General features: G+C 32.9%; 1 protein-coding gene across 1 annotated transcript; it reads right to left on the bottom strand.

The window, feature by feature from the left end:
- Positions 1-205: 205 nt before the first annotated feature.
- On the bottom strand, positions 206-12,693 carry LOC132609201 (histidine decarboxylase-like). The gene is made up of 5 exons (XM_060323073.1): positions 12,353-12,693; positions 11,187-11,421; positions 4,088-4,281; positions 1,139-1,275; positions 206-1,049 (listed from the first exon to the last, which is right to left on the bottom strand). Exons 1-5 carry the CDS (start codon positions 12,579-12,581, stop codon positions 444-446), a joined length of 1,401 nt encoding a protein of 466 aa, XP_060179056.1. The 5' UTR covers positions 12,582-12,693; the 3' UTR covers positions 206-443.
- Between the last annotated feature and the right edge of the window lie 460 nt (positions 12,694-13,153).

Genomic DNA, 13,153 nt, shown 5'->3' on the forward strand with positions numbered 1-13,153 from the left:
ATTTGGGGGGCCAAAGCCATTGCCTTAGTGGCTTAATCCTTGGGCCGGCCCTGGGAATTAGAGAAGGGTTACTTAAAAAAGAAAAAAAGAAAAAGAGAAGGGTTGGCTGCTGAGACTCGTTAATCAATCTGCCACCTAATAGAATGAGAGAAATGCATAAAGTAGAAGCCTCACTTTTTGTCGGTTAACTAAAGGGAACACAATGTTAACTGGAAAATCTGTAATTTATTCATCAATTGAATAGACCATCTACATAATGAATACTCAGTATTCATATAGCCAACTTAGCTAGTTTGAAAATCACAATATAAGTACTTGAGTAGCATAGACAAAACCGGGCCAAACATGAAAACATCCATAGAAACTTTAAACGATAGGGATACAGCCAGAATAGGAAAAGAACCAACAATTCCATCCAATTATGGCAAATTCACGTTGAAATTTCATCCAATTGTGGCCATGGTCTTCTTTGCCTTTAAGGAATATTGACCATTATGATGAGTGCATGCACAATTCTGAGCACCAATATCATCCGCAACACAAGGAGGCTGAACTCTTCCATCTTGGTACCACATTTTTCTTTGTTGCACTAAATCAACGAAGAAATTGTCTAGTGTTTCTCTAGTGATACTTGGCATAACAATAACATGTGCAATATTTCTCACACAAGAAAGCTGCCAATGACGAGTAAATTCATGGTCAAGAGGCCTCTCAAATACAACTATAGTGCTCAACTCATTGAGCATAACACTGATCCCTGCTTGTTGAAGACGATCTTTCAAATATTTGGCGTTGTCGAGGCATCTCTGAACATCTTCTTGTAGCCCAATTTGACCTCTAGAGCTCAAACTGTACCACAATAAAATTGGAGTCAAACCGTTTCTACTGCCAGAAATTGTGGCATCCATAGAAGCAATGTATTCCACTTTTCTTGAGAGGTTAGCGATGCAACTTTTTCTTGTTATTTGAACGCCACAAGGCATTGGACATCCCAAGAACTTATGGCCAGAAACTGTGACACTCCCAATTGGCTTCTTAAAGCTAATCATCTGTTGTCAATTAATTGCATCACAAACAATTAGAATTTGATTTTTGTAGTATCCTCAAGTGGTTGTTAGACATATGCTAGAAAACTCACATTTTTTATGAAGGGGATAATAAGCCCATTGAGTGCTGCATCACAATGGATGTAAAACTTTTCGTGGGAATAGCCACAATCTTTAAGTGTTTGAAGAATAACATCAATGTCATCAGTAGCGCCTTTGAATGTAGTTCCTACACATAAAAAGGACCATTTAAGAAAGTACTAAAACTAGTTACATGAAACGATTTCTTTTTCTTAAAAGCGGTTAGAGTTCTAAGAGAATTGGTCCTTATGGTCTCTAGACTAGAAACTTGAAGGAAGTGAACAAAAATTCTCATGTTATCTATAGTCATAATAAAGAAAAGAAAATTATTAAAATTTTAAACAAATTATAAAAAACCAAACAGAGAAATTAAAACTTAATAATAAGTCAGTGAATTGAATTATGACCCGTCTCTTCTCCCATTTTGACCGGCCTAAATTTCCTCAAACCCGCACATTTGACACCCCTGATAGTGGATATAAGAAATTCATACAAGTGAAGTTAAATACTCCATCCATCCCAATTTATGTGTAAGCGTATGACTGGGCACATCGCACATAGTTTAATAGAAAAAAAAAATCCTTTGCAACTACTCTCTCTGTCTCAAATTATATGTCGTATTTCTAAAAATAGATGTCTCAATTATTTGTTATTCTAGAAGTTCAAGACAAAATTAATTATTTTTTTCACATTTTACCTATAGTAATAATTGTTCTTGAAGACTACCTTAATTATAGGAAGATGACACATAAATAGAGTAAATACCCAATGAAGAGAGAGATTATTATATATATCTTAAAACATAAAAAATAAAAAGATAAAATAGTAAAAAAAAAAAATCCTCCTACAAACTATCTCATTAAGGATAAAAAAAATGGGAAGTTTAAAATTAAATTGTTACTCCCTCCTACCTTTTTTTTTTATTTTTTATTTTTAGTACATAGGAGATAGGGGAAGGGAAATGGAGAAGGGGAATGGGGAATCGAATCCTCATTCACTGTGAAAGTTCAGGTAGCCAACCAATTGAACTACTGAGATCCTCCTACTCCCTCCAATCCATTTTACTTGTCATGTTTTTTTTTTTTTAGTGCACGCCATTAAGAATATACATTAACTAACTAAAAGGGTATTTTGACTAAATTATCGTTATTTATTTTTTCTCACCACATTAATATCTCTCGACATTTCATGAGTAAGGGTAAAGGTGCAAAAGCTAATATTAATTATATCTTGATTTCTAAAACGACAACTAAAATACATCGCAAAGAGTACAAAATATAAAAATATGTCATTTTTTATGAATCAATTAAAAAGAATATCACATAAATTGAGAGTTGTAGGGAATACTAATTTGGAATATAAGCACAACCTATTGATTGACAAGACTCGGCGTTTACATTCTACCCACAAAAGAGGATGAGTTCACTGAGTCATTGTGTGTTCTGATTAAAAATTGATCTTCTATGTATGGATTAACCCCTGAAAAAGGCATCCCCTCAGTTAATGCTTCAACCAATTATAGTAGCTTCATCTTATCATCTTACAGTCTTTGTACACCCCGAGATGACTATTTATTCCTTTTTGGCCTTAGGACTCCAACACTGGGAGGTTTTGGCCCCGTTGATCTACTCATTATCGTATAACAAGAGGATGGATCTATTTTCCGTTGGGTTTTATGGTTTTCCCTTCTTATATGGATTTGAATTAATAAAATTTAATTTAATTTGGATCAGTCCACTTTTATCCTAAAATTCATTATATATAGAATCAACTTAGGTCTTATTTTCAAAACACAAGAGTAAATTCATAACAGCCATATAGAGAGAAAAATTGAGAGAGAAGAGGTGATTTTCGGACCAGTGAAAATCAGCTATAACAGTCCGCTTCAAGTTGTGATTCCCTATTCATTAACTGTTGGATCGTGCTCAAATTTGAACTGGGGGTTCTCAACATCTAGTTCTTCGATTTCAACGTTGGTGATTGGATTTTGTGGTCTGTAGCTTCATTTTTCGAGTACGAATAGTAGCTCATTTTGGGAGGTGATTTCTCTCCTTTCTTCACTAGTTTTGGTGTTATCTTTTATGTATTGTTGCTCCGTACTTGGCTTTGTTGTTTTAGTCATTTGGAGAAAATTATTATAACTCTTGTTGATCATAGCGGAGCTTTTGTGGGCCGGAAGTCCCGTAGATGTTTCCTCTTCACCTTGAAGGGGTTTTACCACGTAAATTTAGTCTCTTGCATTGATTTATTTTTGCTTGCTTTTCTATTTTATTGTTGGTATAGTTGATGTCCGGATTTTCATTTGTGCTAGTGTTTATTTTCTTCTCTTGGTTCAAATAATGTGGGAAGTTTTGACTTGGGTATTTCTTCCGCTGTTACCTCATCGTGCAATTTGGTTGTTGGTTGTTTTCTTCCCAACATTTTCACCTCAATCTATTATTAGGCATATCATGATGCACAAGTAATGCATGGGTTGAGCATTTAGGGTGGGCATATTCAACTGATCAATCTATGTTACGTGTTAATTGTTGCTTATCAATTAGAAAGACAAACGATAATGGGTTTTGAGGCTAAATAAGCTCTCCTACCTATCAAACTAGTCTTTAGGCCTGGGTTTTCCTTTTTGGTATATAACATTAGTATCAAAGTAGTCAAAATCCACGCATAGGGCCACGACTTGGACTGATTGCCTAGATCAAAGAGCAGTGCCAGCCGTGATCAACTAGGCTCACCCGTGACCAAAGAGGTCGGTGGTTCTCAAGCGAAAACGATTGTTATGTGTCAATTGTCTCTCATCGATTAAAAAGAGAAATATTAATGGGTTTATAGACTAAACAGACTTTCCCACCTGTCAAACTAATATTTTGGGTTATCTTCTACTATTTGGTCTATAACAACCTATTGTATAATTTCAAAAAAGGGGAAAGGAAACATGAAAAGGTTGAAATATGAATATTTACCAATAGTAATGTTTATAATTGCTGGTTTGTCCTTGTTGTGAAGCAATTTTGCTTTCAGATCTGAATAGTCCATCTCTCCATTTATTGATGTGTTGATCATTTCCAAATCTATTTTGTACATTCTTGCAGCTTTAAAGACTGAATAGTGAGAGTCTTTTGACGCGTATAAAATCCCATTAGGAAGTAACTCTCTCCTGCAGAGAAAAATTGTTAAGATAAAAGCACAGACTTAAAACGATTACTTTCTGTCATATAAACTTCACAAAATTTGGATTTGCCACTCGAACACACTAAACAGATCGATATTCGCCACTAAATCCTTTAACTTGTATCTATAAAGTAAGCATTTTTTTAACTAATTTAGTAAAGAAAATTTGATAGCCTTTTTGTTGCAATGTACTTTCTCCGATTACTTTTACTTATCCAGTTTGGATTTGCACATTATTTAAGAAATAATAATTAATATGAATATTTTACCACAATACCCATATTAATTGATGTTTAGTCTTAGGTTTTGAGAAATGATTTGAATAAAAAATGAAAAAAAAATACGCTTTTCTATTGATGGGCTAAAAGTGACAACTAATAGTGAATGTATTTTTAATGCAGTGGACAAGTAAAATTGAACGCAAGGAGTATTACATGCATATGTGTTAGTGCTCATTTTTTCTTGTGTTGGGGGTCTTTCGGAAACAGTCTCCCTATCTTTCGAGATAGGGTTAAAGTCTGCGTACACTTTACTCTCCCCAGACCTCATATTGTTGGATTTTACTGGGTATGTTGTTGTTATTGTTGTTGTTTGTGTTAGTACTCCTTTAAATATGATCCTGTCAGCTGACATATCGACAAGAAATTACACCTCAATGACCTTGAAAATTGATAGTCTTGAACTTTTGACCTCCGTTTATTTCATGGGCAAACCTTCAAGTTCGAAAGTCAAGATCAGTGTTTTAAAAGGCGGGGCGTTTTACATACGCCTCGAGGCACGGGGCGTAAGCCCCATGGGTATTTAATTTTTAGTATTTCTTAAAATAATATAATTACAATAAATATTTTTAAATAGGTAAAATTACATAAAAAATAAAAGAAAATTGTATATATATATATATATATATATATATATATATGTGTGTGTGTGTGTGTGTGAGGATCAATGTGTGTGCGCGCGCGCCCATTGATCCTCACAAAAAAATGATCAAAGCAATCCATTATACACCGCTTATATAACTTGTAATTATATATAGCATAATTTTACCAGTATAAACAATACAATGAAATAAAAGCTATTATGAAATGCAAATCAATTCTAACATTTTAACTTTCAAACATGGAAAAAAACATAGTTTCTTAAAACACTATTACTATCATACTATTCATTTATCTCCCTATAAGCAAATAATCAATAAAATTTATCAATATTACAATTAAAACATAACTTCTTCATGAACAAAAAATAAAATTATATGATAATTCTGATACATAGGACTTATGACCAATGACAAGTGAAAATGTACAATTCCGCTATGTGTTTTTTTTTAAAAAATTAAGTGATATTCACCCTCACGACGTTCTCAAATAGTAAATATCCAATACTACGATTTGTTATATGAGTTACACCCAGTCTTCTATTTCTATAGATGAAAAACTATTAAGTATCATTATTTTGTTAAACAATTATGAGGGTGAATGATTTTAATTAAGGAATTTAAAATATAATTTGTGTAAGAACTGTTAGGCGAGCCCTGAGCGTTAGGCGTGTTTAGGGCGTACGGTTGGGCGCTTAGGGCGTAAGCCTCATAGGAACTAAGCCCCGCACGTTAGCCCCAGGGCGTTTTGCCACTGCCCTTCCCCGAGGCGAGCCCCGAGGCGAGTCCTAACACTGCCTTTTAAAACAATGGTCAAGATTTGTTTAAAATTTGAAATTTTGCTCATAATGCAAGCAGGATCAAAAGTTCAAAACCAACCACCGTCAAAGTCATTCTCGTAAATCACACACATATTGGGACCACTAAAGGCCAATTGCATCTACTAGGCTTAGCAAATGGCCAATGGATGATAATATATAGGCAAAATTGAGAACACGTGACTCAAGCAGATGGTTTAGATGTGAACTTTGGGCGCTTATTACGTAGGCAGATCTATGATTTCTAAATACAGGTGCGCTATTAAAACACTCCCTCTATTCTAAAAAGATTGACACTTTTCGCTTTTCGAAAGTCAAACTTCTTAATTTTAATTGTGTATTTGAACATAGAATTTTTAATTTTTTGCGAAATAAAATTTACATATTTGAAAACTACATAGAAAGTACTATAAGTCACCATAATTAACAATTTAAAATATTTAAAAGACATGAAAAATTTACGGTCAAAACACAACTCGTTTGACTCTCGAAAAGCTAAAAGTGTAAATCTTTTTGGATGGAGGGAGTAAAAGAAAAAAGGAAGTACTAATTAAGTGGAAATTGATCCCTATTCTTAAAGGTGAATAACTTAGGAGCCGTTTGGATACGATTTCATCTCATGGGATGAAATCATGAGATGAAACCGTGAGATGAAATCGTGTTTGGACATGCAATTTGGATTTCTTAAGTTGCAGTTTTTTTTATATAAACATAAAAACCCACAAGTTGTGAAAACCATAAAAAAATTCTCAATTCTTATACAATCTTACCAAATGAGTAAATCATAGTTCATAATAAAATTAATACGCTACTAGAAGGTCTTTCTAAAAAATACAACATCAATTGATCAAACTTTAGTTCAATAAAAAGGAAAATTTAACATGAATAGTAATGTAACTACTCTTTAATATAATCCTCTCATATGGTAAACATGATTGGTAAATATATTTTACCAACTTGCAGATTAATATTTAATACAAATGGTTGGTAAACATGATTGGTTAATATATCTACCAACTTATGGTCTTTTTTACAAAATATAAACGTATGGGTCAAATTTTACATTTATATTTTTTGAAATCATGCCTTTTTGAATGATTTGGGATTTCATCTCATGAGATGAAATCGTATGTCTAAACGCTGATTCCATATCATGATTTCATCGCATGTCCAAACGCCTATTTAACGTTCAACCAAGTGCATCATTCGTCCTTTTTGGAGAATGAGTGTGAACAAATTATATTAGATCAATTTTAAGAAATATGTACATAAAATACCGAATTTTACAGAGAAATCATGAATTCATGCCTACCATAAATCTGACCTAAAATGTAGCCCATAATAATCACAATGAAGATTGAAGCTTATATATCACCAAAAATGGGAAACCCATGCCCATGGCAAAAGAAGTGTTACCACGTTCATTCTGAATAATCCACGTGAAGAACTAAGACCCATGACAATTGGCGCGTAGCATTAATAAGTCACACTTTTACATGGGAGCAATGACATCAATCAAGTAATCTAACTAATGTCTAGCTTACTTTTCAGCTGCATTACTAGATGAAACAACGGCTGTCTAGATCAACTGATGAAAGTAATTGCTATTACAGACAAATTCATTGTACAAATATTTATTTATTCTTCTTTTAATCAACCACCATATTGATATTCGATGAAGAAACACCAAGAAAATTCAAAACATTCAAATAATGTTACCTCGCGATGGCAGGGTAAAGCATAGATCACCCCGAAAATTTCACCAGTCATCCTTTTTTGAAATAATTGTTTAGTAAATGACTCTCTTTTTATTTCTCTTGCAACTTACAAATTTTTTAAATCATGGTTTAAAGATTATTTTTGAGCAAGCTAAAGATCTAATGAGGAGAAAAAAAACGTTAGATCATGGTCTAAATTTTGTAAGTTATTCAAACGTTAGACGACATCTAATACTTTTATTTGTAAGATTAAGCAACATATGGACAAATATTAGATCCTACCTTTAACTTTGTTCGACAATGCTATTTCCTATGGGCTATAGTTGAACAACTTCTAAAAATAAGGATAAAATTTAAATTAAACCTGTCAGACAGGTCGAGCCGAGCCATGTAAATGCGGGCCACATGGGGGCCGGTTTAGGGCTGCGCCGGGCTGGGGGCTGGGTTTGAGGAGGGAAAAGGGTGTCCGGCCCAACCCCTTACCCGAGTAGGGGTACATAATGGGCTAACCGGGCTGGGTTTTATCATTGTAATTTATATATCATTTAACATAATTGATATACTCCCTCTGTCTCTTTATGTGATTTACTTTTTTTTTTAGTATGTTCCAAAAAGAATGATCCATTTCCTTATTGGTAATAATTTAACTTTAAATTTTATCTTTCACACTTAACGAAATGATCTATAATAACACAGATATCTTTGACTTATTTTAAACCACAAGATTCAAAGTATTCTGTTATTTCTTAAACTTCGTACCCAGTCAAAATATATCACATAAATTGGGACAAAGGGAGTACCATTTAACATAATCATTATTAAATATATGCATGAGTTATACCGTGCATAAATTTTAGAATAACTTTGCATATTCATTAATTGTAAACGTAACTTTATTCTTATGTTTAGTATATATATATATATATATATATATATATTAAATTGTTTTCATTTTAAATTGTTTTTATTACATAGGGGGTAGGGAAAGGGGAAATGGGGAGGGGATTACAATGTGGGGATTCGAACCCTCACCAACAAGGTGAAAGTTCAGGTAGCCAACCAACTGAGCTACTAGATCCCTACGATTGCTTATATATACAGTCAAACCTCTCTATAGTGGCAGCGTTTGTCCGGAAATTTCATGGCTGCTATAGTGAGGTGCTGTTATGCATGTATACTGACATTCGATATTTAGATCTCATTTAGCTGTTATAAATAAAAGTACGCAAACAATTAATTTTTTGTATTTTTTATGTTGTAAACAAAAACAATACACTGGTAAATTTTAAAATCTCAATTGATTTTCATATCTCATAAATTAAAAATTGAAAAGACTAATAAATTACTACTAAATCTATAACTTGTTGTACCACACAGATAAAGAATTAAAATATATGGAACTGCATTTTAAATTAATTGAGAATTTAAATGGTTCAAGTTTGACGTAAGAATTCTACAATTGTAGGCTGTTTCGTAAATTCTAGTCTCTTAGTGATAATATAACGCTTCAACTGACAAAATGTTTTGTCCAAACTTTCAGCAAAAGGAAATTCAATAGCTTTCCCTTGAAGGTTGTCTAAGTGCTTAACATTTGACTCTTTTATCTCCAAGTAGCAGTAGGTTGAGGCTCTTCATCAACACTTTTGTTGTCACATAATATATTTCTTACAAAATATTATTACACGCTATTTGAGTATGGCCGTTATAGAGAGGTAATTTTACAAAGAGTATACCGCTATAACGGATGTCAGTGTTATTATAGATAGGGGTGGGCACAGTTTGGGCCAACCCGAAATCCAAACTTTTTAAATATTTGGTTTGGATATTTGGATTATGGATTGGACTTTGGATTTTATTTTTAAAATTTATGGATTTCGGATCGGATATGGATTTAGTACTATGGATTCTTGGATATCCGAAAATTCAAAATTTTTATATCTTTTATTTAGACCTACCTATATCATATTTGACTAGTACTAATAAGTCTAGTTTCTAAAGGTCTAATAGATTAGAACTTAAGGCCCTACCCATTAAAATATTAAATCAAATAAGCAATTCTCTACTAAATCAAATATAATAGGGGTTTCTTACTTCTCAAGTCTCAAAAGTCTCACGTTAGTGTCACACACGATAGAGTTATTTGTTATTTTTTCAGATGATTACTTAGATTTTATTTTGTTCATTTCCACTTCTCCAGAATGCTTTTATTTGTTATGGATTTATTATGTTGGACATGATTTGGATTTGCTAATCCTAATTTGAACTGGAAGGATTTTTTTACTGAGCAATTAAGATTTAGATTTACCTCTGTAGAACTAACATGAATTTCATTCCTAATAAGTTTGCCTTAAGTCTCAAGAGTCAAATCTGAAAATCCGAAATATCCAAACCGAATAATCCGACACCAAACTTAAAATATTCAATTCAATCTGAACTTATTTGGATTGTAATTTCTTCAATCCGAAAATCGAATATCCAAACCGAAAATTTCATATTCAATCCGATGGCCCGAACGCCCACCCCTAATTATAGGCAGAATGTTGTTATAGCGTAGTAAAATATAACATGAAAAATCGGTTTCGGAGAAAATCAGGCCGTTATAGTGAAATGTTGTTATAACGAATAACAATTATAGAGAGGTTTGACTGTATATTATGTGTGTAGTATAAGAAAAGAATTCCATAATTTAGGATTAAAATTTCTCCAGTAATATATATAATATTCTATTATTATTTATGATGTGCTCATATAAATGAAGATAAACTATGAAAAAATTAAAGGAAAAACACAAAAGAATATAAATGGTTAACAGTGAGTTGGAATCATCTCCCTATACAATAGCTAATTTGAGTGACTTATTTAATTAACTTCCAAAATTTTAGAAGTATCCCTAAAAATAGGCAAGAAAAATGGAAAGCATGGGGATCTAATATAGGATGATTCTCGTATACTAGAATATGTTATAGAAGTAAATATTTGATATGCCATAACTGATATCAATTAACGCTATCATATATATGTAATCATTTTTCAAAAACCGCCTATATATATATTTCAATTAATCTGAACTGGGTCGGTGCCCCGGTGAGCCAGAACCCGAGCGTGTTGGTGGGCCGGGTTACCGGGCTACATGGCATGTCCGGCCCAACCCCCTAAATTGTTCCACTAGCCCAGCCCACTACCCCTCTTACCGGCTTCTGCTCGGGGCCGGTTATGGGCCGGATAGTCGGCCCAATTGACAGGTTTAATCTAAATGATAGACTTAAACAAGGGACATTTGCTTAAATCACTCGTGTACCTCTAAAGTAATAAAGGTATGAAGCTTACAATTATGCTTGTTCCCTATATTTGTTTATTTTCAAGAGATACATGTCCTAAATTTGTTTTCAGATTAATACCTGGCATCAATATGCAGATGATGTTAATAGCCTAGGAATTTAGAAATACTAACACTTGCAGTTATGGAGCAGATACTTACCCTACCAAAATACCATGAAGATTGCCTTCTGTGCCACCATGTGTAACATAACCCCAATATTCATCCTGTTCAATTTCCCATAATTTGGCAAACCAATCCAAAACAGCCACTTCGAAATCTTTTGAATGAAAATCCACAGGGTTCTCCGTGAAAGGATCACCACAGTTATTCAAGTGAAATTGCAAAAGTGGAGCTAAAGTGGCATGGTGATCATAACGTATGTTCTCGGGAAAACCTAAAGAGAGAGAAAAGATCAAATTAAGATTTCATACATTAAAAACTTTTAAATCCATTAGGTAAGTAGTATTAAGCTTTCGATCACATTATAAATCAGATTAATGGTACTGCTTCTGCGTGAAGAGAAAACACAAATAATGACTTTATCGAAATCTAATCGGTTCATCCATGTTGGAATATAAGTTGAACCCCTTGATAATCATAAGGTAAAAAATTGATAAAGAGGGAGATGCACATGATGCGCAATCATATTTTCATTATAAGATTACATAAGGGATATCTATAGGTGCTTAAGGATACTTCTACACTCCCAATTAGTATATACGCGCACATATTATGGATGGTAATAACAAATTCATTCTCAAATAGTAGAAAAGATCACCCATCTAGGATAACTAAAAAGACATCAACTTACATACTTTGAACATATAAATTTATCATTTTCAACAATTCGTTCATCAGACCAAAAAGTATTTCAAATTTTTAATAAAAGAATTTGCCAAAAAGTCCCTCATCTTGTTAATCACTAAAACTAGCTAGCTTGTTTTGATAGTTTTTCTTCAAAACATCACAGGAGTGCCAATTGGCAAGAAGAGTGGCTTCACTCTGACACTCGCTAAAATTTAGACCTAGAAAAACAAAGTGATCGTGAAGCGACTCTTCATACTATTTGACAAAGTTTTAGACTGAAAATATCATAATTTAGAGGGTAACAACAACACCCCATAATTTTATTATTAAGTTCGTAAGAAATATAGAAAAAATCCATATTCTCTTAATCTTTTTATCAAATATTCCAACACCTTTTCAAAATTTCCTTGGAAAAGAAAATCAAATCAGAGTTGTCTCAGAGAAATATATTGTATGTCAATTACAAACTGGTTAATTTACTTGAAAGACAGAAGAAGTGGACAAAATGAAAATATTACCAAGATGATACTTGACTCGTTGTGTAAGTGTGTTTAAATAATTATCCAATATATAGTCCGGTGAAGGACCATTGTTTCTCCACCCTGGCTCTGTCACGGCTATTTGCATTGTCTTCCTTGGCCCTGGCGGCGGCACTTTCACCACTTTCTTGATGTTGCCATTGAAAATATTATCAGTCGGAATCGAAAATGTGACTATTTTGTTCATTACTCCAGTGAAAAGCACCATTAATGTTTAAGATTTAAGATTTTGCAAAAAGCACCTCACTCTAATTTAAAGCAATTCTTACGGTATCTTACCAATTCAGAGCTTATTTATAGGTGGATGTAGTAGGTGTGGACAAATCAGTAGCTTTTATTTGAATATTAATTCAGAGCTTATTTATAGGTGGATGTAGTAGGTGTGGACAAATCAGTAGCTTTTATTTGAATATTGAATTTGTGTTAAGAAATATTGTTAAATATGTACAAATATTAAATTTAACCCAATTATTATCACTTGAAGTCCTTCTTCTAAAATCTAGAATCCATAAAGTTAAAAAATTGCTTGATGACTAATGCAAATTTCATGATTTAAATATGTACAAATATTAAATTTAGAACCCAATTATTAGCACTTGAAGTCGTTCTTCTAAAATCCAGAATTCATAAAGTTAAAAAATTGCTTCATGACTAATGCAAATTTCATGATTAGCATATTTCTTACTCTTTGTTTTAATCTATCTAATAAATAAAATCTTAATTAAAAAGATCCAATCCGACCTCAAAATCCAAATCAATGGCACCCTTGATCAAATTGAA

Source organism: Lycium barbarum, chromosome 9 (assembly GCF_019175385.1).
Source record: "Lycium barbarum isolate Lr01 chromosome 9, ASM1917538v2, whole genome shotgun sequence".
NCBI lineage: Eukaryota > Viridiplantae > Streptophyta > Magnoliopsida > Solanales > Solanaceae > Lycium > Lycium barbarum.